Source organism: Antedon mediterranea, chromosome 3 (assembly GCF_964355755.1).
Source record: "Antedon mediterranea chromosome 3, ecAntMedi1.1, whole genome shotgun sequence".
Lineage (NCBI taxonomy): Eukaryota > Metazoa > Echinodermata > Crinoidea > Comatulida > Antedonidae > Antedon > Antedon mediterranea.
The window spans coordinates 11,027,435-11,037,717 of record NC_092672.1 but is presented as its reverse complement, the minus strand read 5'-3'; the positions used below and the strand labels follow the sequence as shown (position 1 = coordinate 11,037,717).

Genomic DNA, 10,283 nt, shown 5'->3' with positions numbered 1-10,283 from the left:
CTACGCAACGTAAGAAAATGCCCTTCCAATAATCGTGTTTTTCTCCGCCTGCGTGAAATCAAACCTGCGATGTTTGCAGCATTGTTGTGTCGTCGGTTCCCACTTGTGATTACGCTTTAGGTTTCGCACGACAACTAGATAGCCTTGGGTTTGGTTGGGTAGTTGTCCTGTAGATTGTCTGAAGTGTTGTTGCGTGTATGTGGGAGGAGCGGGGCGAGGTTGGTCTTTGTAGATATATTACTGTGCTGGTCATTATCGGACTGCGGGCACAAATTATAATGTTGACTTCTTAAAGCTTGGATCCCACTAGCGACGCAATCTAGGCAACATAAGCAAATGCCCTTCTGATAATTATATTTGACCCCGCCTGCGTGAAATCAAACCTTCGATGTTTGCAGGACTATTGCGTCGTCGGTTCTCACTTGTGATTACGCAATACGGCACTTTGCGTCAATACGTCGCTGCGTTGCGTTCTAGTGCGTCAATACGTCGTTACGTTGCGTCCTATCTAGAGGGAACCACGCTTTAGAAATTTCCTTGCCATGCACATAGAACATGATTAAAACAAAAATGTCAATTATTCTTTACCATTTAATGAAATGTAATTCTTGAGTTTTTTTACGACATTTTTAACTTTTCAACAAGGCAAAAAAAAAAACGTCGCGACGAGTAAATTGCTAAATTAATTCAAATCTGACAATGACAGCGTCAAAGATAACGAGTTTGCTGTAATGTGCACAGTTATTTTGAGCTAACGCACTCAAAGTAATATACTTTCTCACTTGATGCTCAACGCGTTGAATGTCTGCATTTTGTACACACATAGCGCTTGATGCTATCAGCCTGGTATGCACTAAGCAGTCTGGTATGCACTAAGCAGCCTGGTATGCACTTGGCCCTAAAGCTTGGTTTCCACGTACGTAAGCGCAACGCAAGTAAAGACCAACTCAGACAGCGTCACACGAAGAGGCCCGACGAATCCTCTCATCGGGACAGAATTAAACATGTATTAAAATTTCAGGCGTAAACAAACTTTCAAAAAAAATTCAAGTCCGACAGCATCGACGAGTCAAGACGTTTCGTCGGGCCTCGTCCAACGATGAGTTGGCCTTAATTTGACCACCACGAGACGTGATGGATCATCCGAACTGTCGATTATGATTGGTCAATTCACTTGCGTTGCGTCGAGGTGGGAACCAAGTTTTACTCTCCAATGTGAAGCACAGTGTTGTGGTGTGGTAGGCGTTAATGTGTAAACATTATGTAATTTATTTAAGTCGCATCTTATCGCACCCATATTGCTACTTTTGAACTTATCACTCCAAACATTTCTGAACCAAGTAATCCGCACTGGTTCGTCGCCCATGTCGGCTGACCTGACCCCATCGTCGCATAGTGGCTCTTTAACATTATTGCTTCGGTGTCTTGAAGGAGATGACATGGTTTACCATCTTCGGCTGGCAGTCCCATATGCAGTCCTCCCTCGTAGTATCTACAAAAAAGCATGTGTTATCATATAAATGCACAGTTTTTAAATAGGCTTAAACATGTCATGTGTTCAGATGTCTGTCATTTCTGATCCGTGGTTTTCAATCATGATCAAGACTTAAATTTGATTTGCATCATCTACGGAAAAAATGTCGCCACATTACTGAATCTGTATGCACAGGGACTACTATCAAATGGTTAAAACGTCAGAAATCATTCGCTTACCTATAATTTATATCATCCGTGTTTCCCCAACAAATTATGTCGCCGCTGAATGATTTCTCCGCCCGCTGATGTTTAATGATATTCCACGAGAAATCGCCGTTTGTTCGGCTGTACATCTCCCAAGTGTCATCTGCAAATAAGGATGAAGTATCGTCTGTATGCCGGAAACTTGCGTACGCGTCATCAGATGCTTCCCATCCGTTGCCGCTTATAAACGTGAATCGGATCTGTCGACGACCTGTGTGCAGAAAGCAGATTGTACCGTAATGGTGTAGAATAGACGAAACGAAATACCGTACGTTAGGTTTTAAATTTCATTTCCAGGCGATAGACGAAAGAAACGGTAATTTAAATTACTGTCTCGAAACGAAAGTTCGCTATTAATTTAAACAAAGGTTTTCGTCAAATTGTGTATCTCTCGCCATTTACTAATTTCGGGTAAATACTGTAAATACATATTACCGCACAGCAACAGTATTAAGCCTACCTACTTGTATATAAATAATTTATTAATAGTTTCGGGACGGCACCGGTAGACGAAAGAGACGGTAAACAGACCGTCACCGTCACGGCATGTTAAGTTACCGTCCCGAAACGAAAAATGGGGAAACCTGTAGTATATCTCTCCGATCCCTCCCCTGTCTCTATGGCTTCCCGTCGTGTTTCTACTTTAGCTGCTTACCAGACATAAATATCTCTCGAATAAGTGAGTTTCTTAGATGTGTTCCGGATTCCCTTCCATATTCTTCAACGAAATCGACAACATCACGTTCATGTACATTATGAAACAAGTTTGATTGACGTGGATCGATGGACGACGAACTACTACTCGTACACGCGTTGCCATTTTGCTCTGGACACACCCATGCAAAGTTGTGTGTTACCTTGGCAACAAGCGTCCAACCTCCTCCAGAAGTAGTCATATCGCAGTAGACACGTGATGAGAACTCATTTGTGCTGCTTAAAAAAGGTAAATAACGTTTTTATTTTTTGAGTTATTTTATGAGAATGTCCCATCTATAGGCCTAGAGATAGGTTTAGGGTGAAAGTAAAATAATCGTGAACAAAGTTCCAGCTACTGTACAGTAGTAAAGAAGAAGTATTAAATGACACCCCAAAAAAGGGCCTTTCACACCAGCCTGTTCCGGCCTGTTTCGTTTTCACGACGCTCCACGCGGCGGCTATGCGCCAATCGATATGGTATGCGCGTAGCCGCGTAAAAACGAAACACTGACGTTCGGTTGGATTTGCCGTCGCCGGACCGGATCCGTGCCGAAGCAGGTGTGAAAGACCCTTTATTGCTTTTGATGCGATTTGGCTAAGTACCTTTTCCCAAAATGGTTTCTTCGATGGTGTTTGTGTGAAGAGTTTAGCATGCAGCTTTAATAGCTCCATATGATTTGAGATTGTTCAGTCGTAACATGATTGGTCCTAGAGTCTCACATTAAAAGCCCATGGGCTTCTAACATGGACTTCTTTTCGAGGTGTTACGGTATAAGTTTGTAATAGCATAATAATGTCTGCGTACGTACCCAGGCTTTGCATTTATCCAGTACATGCCGTTATCGTAACCTGCACTGCGCAGTCGCGCGTCGAGACAAGATTTAGGTGCTGTGATTTCATGATAAGAAACGGGTCCAAGCACGTCGCGTTGAATGGGTGCGTAAAGTACAGACCACTGATCGGATGCGCACAGCTCAAGGGCGTCACCTACAAAGATAAATTTTAAAAATTCACAATTACCTACGGTAACTAATCAATCTTATTCACTCTCGCAAACGTTCTCTCATTATCGTTCTATTTGTTTTTTTTATTACAGAGTGCAGTTACAATCGTCGGCGTTTATTCACCATGCGTTTCATTAACCCCTTGTTTCGATTAATCTTTACATCCTATTGGCTGAAGACCGCAAACTTTACTTTTGTTGTGAATGCCTAACTTACGATGTGCTTCATATCTAACTCCGATGCGATTCAATCGGTCTCAAAGCCTATAGCAATATTTTATAATCCTACCAACCATAACAATTACGTCAGTACCACTGTACACACCATTTTCATTAAGTCGAACTGTCCCAGAACATTCACTGGTGCACTCTTCTTTAACATGTCTAAATCGTATCGCCATTGGTCCATTATTTGTGTTCAATACGCCTGGCTCGCCTTTTTCTCCCTGTCAAATTCAATAATAACTAGATTTTAAATCGTCATTTTGACAAATTATGTGTGACCTTGACTGAAAAAACAGAGATGATCGGTACACAAAGATGCTAGGTTATATCCGCGCAAATACACAGCCTATATAAGCGCAGAAATTGTGTCTATTTTATGTGTCATTTTTACGATTATAGTTTTTACAGTGTATAGAATAGTTGAAATTGCGAGACACATGTATATTCTAATTTTTTGACACGATTACGTCATTAAAAAACACGAACAACATGACCATTTTGGAAGATAATTGTCTGAGCAAGAACCAGTGCAATTTGAAAGAACATTAGACAGGTAGTAGTTAGAGATAATGCGCGCTCTTTTAAATGTTAAATAACTATGACGAAAGAGATCATTTGCTGGTCGTATAATTTAAGTAGACAATTACGTATAATATTATAACAACAAAGACGTGACAGTAGGCCTAAACGTTTTTTTTTTTCGTAAATTGATTGTTTGACATACCCTTTGTCCTCGTTTTCCCATCATACCTTGTCTGCCTCGTGGTCCCTTTGGTCCAGAAACACCCTACAACAACAATAGAATAATAAACAAATATTAAAAAACGACATTTGTTTTAATCATATCTGAATATTTCGAACTAGAAATCATTTTTGTTTCCTTAATAACTCGAAAATTCTGTAAAAAAAATATATTTTATACAAATGAAATCATTTCAAAGTAGACCTTTGATAATAGAATAGATAGCGATTGTTTTCTTTTATTCAAGGCTATGTATTTTCTTATTTATTATTTTCGTATTTATTTATACCTACCGGTTCCCCTTTCAAAATATTTTTGAAGTTAAATTTAATTGTCCCTAACGCTATTTCGCCCTCTAGCGGCTCTAAAAGTATGTTAGCCTTTGCGTTAGTTTGCATACGTTTTCCGTTTTTTTCTCCACCTTCCTCATGGTCACTCTTCATTTGTATTGAGGAAATTGTCGATCTAAAAAAAAAACATAATAAACTAAATATATGTCGCAAAACCTTTTAAATTTTAAAAATCCTACTCCTGCGTGAGGTGTGTAAGAGCGCGCCTCCTACTTTTATCTTTACTTTTAAACGCATCATTGATTAACGACCTACACCATGTGCGCACATGATACGCACGTGTGTGTATACTATTACTTGTGTTATGGAAAATAATGTGTGGTGGATGAGAGCTAATTAATAACAGTTTAGAGTTAGGTATTTAAACTACATTCTTCAACATGTACTAGCCTACTGTATTAACAATTAATATGTGACATTTGTGGAGGGTTAGCTTGATTGATTATTTCATATACAAAATCGATTTATTAATATTATAATTATAATACGCGACACGGTGGGTAGGCCACCTACCTGCTGATGATATCGTCAATCTCTTGTTCTTCTACGCCTATTTGCGTTGACACTGTTGACAACTGCTTGGGTTGATGTGTTGCCGCCTGACCAGAAGCTGTATTTAGAGAGTCTCTGTTATTATTATGCTTTGTCGTACGTAGACATGACGAAAACGGAAATATTAAGCCGATCATCCATAAAACCGATTTAAGAAAATAAAACATTTTCTCCTATGCCCCTTTTATTATTTAAAACACAAACAATATGTCTATCGACAAACCTAGGATCAGCAGTCTAAGTTATGAATTTATAATCTATATGGTACACGCTAGAAATTAACCAATCATGGCGGACCTCTTTACTTCATAAAAGGTAGATGCTATATGTTGTGTTCATGTTGTGCAGAGATGATGCAGGTGATCATCATGTGGACTTGTTTTTGTGTGTCTTTATTGGAAGACGCACGTCAAAGCTAGACAGTGACGTCACTCGAAGTTGCGAGTGCTCTTATTGGGTACGGTGTAACCACCGGAAGCCAAATGGAGGTAATTTAGTATTAGTAAACAATGTCACTTACATTTGACGAGTTGGATTGATAGTTGAAAAATGAGATGAACATATCCGATTCCAATTTTGCCCGTACGTGTATATATGGTTTTATACCAAACTGTTTGCTTGTCGGCGGATGAGGCGTTGTTGTTCAATTCCGAAAAAATAACCAACTAGCCACAAAATGTGCAAAATGATTGCTGAGGTATTAAATTAATACCTCAGCAATCATTAAATGTATTCGAATCCGTGTGGTGGCCATCCATGCCAATTATTCCTCTAAAGTGACGTTTTATTACGAAATATCGGACATCTTCACGACTTCTTGAGCTCCGCAAACGATTTAAAGTACGTGCTTTGCTGATCTGAGACCACCTTATATGGGGATGTAAATTTCATGATGGGGTTACTAATATAGGTCCCACCCTCCTTGAATAGCATATCTGCAAGAATAACTTCCACTCAATACAATGCGCATCTTTCATGAACCACACCAACACTTTGAATATTTATTGATCCACATTGCTGATAAATAATATTAAAATAAAGTGAAACAATTATAATTATTACATATTCCTTGTTCATTTGAAACAATAGGCCAATACTTTTATAATCGTAAATAATTGCTATTTAGGCCTTAAACTTCCATTTCTTCAAACGTCGTAGCGGTATGCGTTCTGTTGTTGTTCGTTTCATAAATCCAGTCTACTTGGTCGTTCTGTGTAAGTTGTACGCACTCTTTCACTGGTCCAATTGTGCCATCTGCTGCCATTGGGATCTTAACATAACAGAATCCTACCGGTGTTCCTTTTTGACAGTCTTTATAATCTTCTTCTGAATTGTAACACGTCATTAGATCCATGTATCTGGCGTAACACACTTCACTGATCAAGTACACCTTTCTTATCCCCTTAAGTCGGGGGTTTGTAATATCTAGCACCAGCTCGCCATAGGATGCCGTCAGTGGTGATATGAATTTATTGGTCTCTTTTACTGACAATTGTATTGACTTACTTACTCCTTCCACCATCTGTGATCTCCTGTAAAAGTAGTCACGAGTGAAAACCTGGGCAGACTTTACTAAAGCAGTCATTCTGTTCATTATGGATTTCGAATCTCTTCGTTTGTGGTCGAGAAATTGTTCCAGTGGTCCAAGGATTTTAAATTTCGGACGTTCACGTCGAAGTAGACGAGATAGTAAGGAACGTTTCTTTTTCACGAACAATGTAAGTATTTCAAACTGCTGTGCTTCTAGGATAGACGGCACCGGAACAATGTCTTTGCCAAGAAGTTCGTTGCCAACCTCATCTCGTATTAGACTCCACACTAGTCTGTTATCACATGCAGTGATGGCAGAATACATATCCAAGTCCATCATACTGTTAGATTTTGTTTTTAGTAACGTTCCTGTCACAATAAACGGGAACAAATAAGTTCCGATCCTACATATCGTCGTAATCCATGGAATCAATAAACATTGTGCTAGCTTCAGGCTAGCTCTGACAGACAGACATTAGAAACCATGACAACATTAACCATAGGAACCATACGCATTAGCGCGCGTGACCGTGTACGCGTCTCAACGTACGCAGAAAAGTAAATATTCCGCGAAATTCAAACGTTATCAACAGGTCGTGTGAAATTCGATGCTAGCTGGACTATGAAAGAAGGCGACTGCTGGACTATAAAAGAAGGCGACTGCTGGCGAACTTACATTACATGGAATATTGTATCAAAGTTGCAAGAGTTTTTACTAAGCTGAACTAGCAAAAAAAAAGATTTAGGCCTATTTATTATTGTTGAAACTGAACTAGCTATGAACCAATTTCAATTCCAGGACGGACGAACGTGCGAACAGGAGCGAATCTGCTAATCTTTTCGATTCGCATGAGTGCTCATAAACGCGTCATAGCTCATTTTCTGAGCTCTGTATTGTTGCGTAATTTTTTGTTTCACAAAATGTAGAAACAATTCAAAGTACCAATTGCGCTGTTCAATGAAAAACTCAAGTAACTAGAATTCGCTGCAGAGAGAGATGCAAGTCCGCCTAGTGGAAATCGGCTTTAGAGTCAACGCTTCAGTACGCCTTGTGTACTGTTTTGTTTTTGCTTTTACTGGTGAACCCCATCAATTACCATACCATGAATCAATGTTCAATGTTTTACACGTTTTACATTTATTCATTATCACCAATCAAGATTATACAACTTTTCAAAGTTCTTTCGAGAAGTTTGATTTTGATAACATTTATAAAACGAAAGCTTAGAGAGAGATCTGTATGGCACATTTTTAATACTGTAATAATTATACAACAAAGTGTAATTCTTCTTATAATTTTTTATATATTTTAGTTCGATTTAAAATTCTTGTAAAAGGCTTTTGTCTGATCCCAGAAAACTAAGCTAAGAACGGTGTGTGGTGCTAATCTGAACCAAGAGGCCGACCAGCCCTTGTAAAATGCAAGGACGCCCTCATTACGAAAAATCTTGTAGAAACAATCTAAAAATCCTCTGTAGTACATTCCACGGCCATTGGCATCAACACCTTGGTTGTACAGCCTTGTGCTGATGACGTCAAACGGTGTCATAAAGCAGACTACGACTACGCCACCAACCATACTAGCTGTAAAAGGAACCATTATACTATCATCTCGAAAAACCTGAAATGAAAGATTGAAATTTACATTTCACAACAAACATTTCAGTCTAGGTCTTAATGTATAGGTTTGTGTGTGTGTAAAAACCAACTTTACATAGGTGGTTTAAAATGGAAAATGAGTAAATTTAAATAATAAATTAAAGTAAATTTTATACAGTATGTTAAAAAAGAGTGTTGCAAGTCTACAACATCAAACGTTATGTGACAAAAAAATGTTATGTGCCCATATATGGACATGATGATGTCATATCACTACCATATTTAAGCATATCAATACCATATTTGGGCACATCAAATTGTCAGAGCTATAGTATTAGTCTAACACAAAAGATTGTATACAGATACTGTGCTTGAGCATAGAGTCTTCCGAGTATAATTTACCTTTGATTGTTTGACATACTCTTTACTGGTGCTAAATGTAGACAGTTGGACGGCTGATCCTACCATCACTCTTGCCATTGCACCAGTTACTCCCCTCCACATACCAAATATACCTTCTGTTCGAATAATTCCAATAAATGCATCACGCAGCCCATGATGGGTATGTTGATGGCCCACAGCTATTGCAGTATTCGCTTGTGCTTGAAGGTGAGTTTTTACCTACAGATATTCAAAAACTTTATTTAATATATTAATATTTTTCCAGATTTTTATTTCTAAACTCAAGTAGGCCTAGTGAGAGGTAAAAATACAAATTTTGACATGGCATTTTACATGTTTTTTTTATTTACAATTATTTTAAATGAATAAAATGTTTGTTTCAATATCTGTTATGTTATTAATAAATATTACAATTGTTTTATAGTCACAAAAATATTGGTGTACCAATAACAAAATTATTATTTAACAGTTAATATTAAAGATATATTGTCCCCAAAAAACTTGAAAAATGAAGATTAATTAAATCAGACTTTGAATATGTAATTTTGTAGTTTTAATAAAGTCATTTCCATAGAAAAAAACGAAAACAAAATGTTTTCACTTATAAATGACAAAATAAATGGCTAAATTCAACCAAAAATCCATTGGCTGGCAGCCAATTTGAATTCAGGTAAATACATTTTTTTTCGATCCAATTTTTGGTCAATGTGGATAACTATTTATTAGTATTATGTTACATTAAAATGGAATATTCAACAACAATTATTTTTTCAGGTGGACAATACATCTTTAAATAAAGCCTTGATATTTTCTTTAAAAAAATCTGCAATCTATTTACTGAACTTACTAAGTAAAATGGACTTCCAACCATTGCACCACAGCAACCAGACACAGCACCAGCAATCAAACTTCGGTGCCAAATTGGTTTTCCATCTTTATCTTTGGTAAGACCAATATCGGCCAGAGTTTGATATGTGCCAAGTCGTACGCCATTCATAAAAAGTTGGTACCATAACGCCGAAATTAAGCCTTTTTGTAAAGCTAATAACCCGTCGACTTTTCCTATAGTATAGAATGCATGAAAGACATTTCGGTAGTGGCGATGGTAGGTTCCCTTAGCCTTCAGTTCCCCTTGCAACTGCATTCGTGTCTTCACGACCTCCAATGGATTGGAAAATAAACAAGCCCCACAACAAGCTACGCCGCCGAGTACAAAATCCATTTAATAACCGGAACGGAAAGTTAATTAATATTTTTAAACACACTTTTTGTTAACCTACATTCATCGATATTCAATTGCAACTATTTAGGTACCTAATTTCATATAAATAAACACTAAAATATTAAACAGGAAAAGTACTTGTGGATTGTACTGGGCGCAGCCATTTTTGTAGCGGCGCCCTCTGGTGTTCTAATATTCTTGCGAGATGAATTGCGCCCTCAT

General features: G+C 37.9%; 4 protein-coding genes across 4 annotated transcripts; all 4 read right to left on the bottom strand.

Annotated features, from left to right (window-relative positions):
• Nucleotides 1-3,545, bottom strand: LOC140043569 (uncharacterized). The gene is made up of 4 exons (XM_072088089.1): nt 3,246-3,545; nt 2,396-2,670; nt 1,714-1,951; nt 1-1,492 (listed from the first exon to the last, which is right to left on the bottom strand). Exons 1-4 carry the CDS (start codon nt 3,269-3,271, stop codon nt 1,285-1,287), a joined length of 747 nt encoding a protein of 248 aa, XP_071944190.1. The 5' UTR covers nt 3,272-3,545; the 3' UTR covers nt 1-1,284.
• LOC140043570 (uncharacterized) lies at nt 3,538-5,503 on the bottom strand. The gene is made up of 4 exons (XM_072088090.1): nt 5,270-5,503; nt 4,700-4,871; nt 4,389-4,451; nt 3,538-3,885 (listed from the first exon to the last, which is right to left on the bottom strand). The coding sequence occupies exons 1-4, from the start codon at nt 5,473-5,475 to the stop codon at nt 3,697-3,699; spliced, it is 630 nt and encodes a 209-aa protein (XP_071944191.1). The 5' UTR covers nt 5,476-5,503; the 3' UTR covers nt 3,538-3,696.
• Nucleotides 5,504-6,437: 934 nt separating this feature from the next.
• LOC140044025 (uncharacterized protein C11orf42-like) lies at nt 6,438-7,178 on the bottom strand. The gene has a single exon (XM_072088506.1). It carries the CDS (start codon nt 7,176-7,178, stop codon nt 6,438-6,440), a length of 741 nt encoding a protein of 246 aa, XP_071944607.1.
• A 780-nt stretch (nt 7,179-7,958) lies between these two features.
• LOC140044867 (solute carrier family 25 member 35-like) lies at nt 7,959-10,255 on the bottom strand. The gene is made up of 3 exons (XM_072089556.1): nt 9,687-10,255; nt 8,840-9,058; nt 7,959-8,459 (listed from the first exon to the last, which is right to left on the bottom strand). The coding sequence occupies exons 1-3, from the start codon at nt 10,059-10,061 to the stop codon at nt 8,148-8,150; spliced, it is 906 nt and encodes a 301-aa protein (XP_071945657.1). The 5' UTR covers nt 10,062-10,255; the 3' UTR covers nt 7,959-8,147.
• Between the last annotated feature and the right edge of the window lie 28 nt (nt 10,256-10,283).

Coding starts and splice junctions, on each gene's coding strand:
- LOC140043570 (XM_072088090.1), bottom strand. CDS start 5,475: ATGTTTTATTTTCTTAAATCGGTTTTATGGATGATCGGCTTAATATTT. Junction 4,872..5,269: donor ATTGACGATATCATCAGCAG/GTAGGTGGCCTA, acceptor TTTTTTTTTTAG/ATCGACAATTTCCTCAATAC. Junction 4,452..4,699: donor ATATTTTGAAAGGGGAACCG/GTAGGTATAAAT, acceptor TTGTTGTTGTAG/GGTGTTTCTGGACCAAAGGG.
- LOC140044025 (XM_072088506.1), bottom strand. CDS start 7,178: ATGATGGACTTGGATATGTATTCTGCCATCACTGCATGTGATAACAGA.
- LOC140043569 (XM_072088089.1), bottom strand. CDS start 3,271: ATGTACTGGATAAATGCAAAGCCTGG. Junction 2,671..3,245: donor TGGATAAATGCAAAGCCTGG/GTACGTACGCAG, acceptor TTTTTTAAGCAG/CACAAATGAGTTCTCATCAC. Junction 1,952..2,395: donor TCGAGAGATATTTATGTCTG/GTAAGCAGCTAA, acceptor TTCTGCACACAG/GTCGTCGACAGATCCGATTC.
- LOC140044867 (XM_072089556.1), bottom strand. CDS start 10,061: ATGGATTTTGTACTCGGCGGCGTAGCTTGTTGTGGGGCTTGTTTATTT. Junction 9,059..9,686: donor TTGGAAGTCCATTTTACTTA/GTAAGTTCAGTA, acceptor GAATATCTGTAG/GTAAAAACTCACCTTCAAGC. Junction 8,460..8,839: donor AGTATGTCAAACAATCAAAG/GTAAATTATACT, acceptor CTTTCATTTCAG/GTTTTTCGAGATGATAGTAT.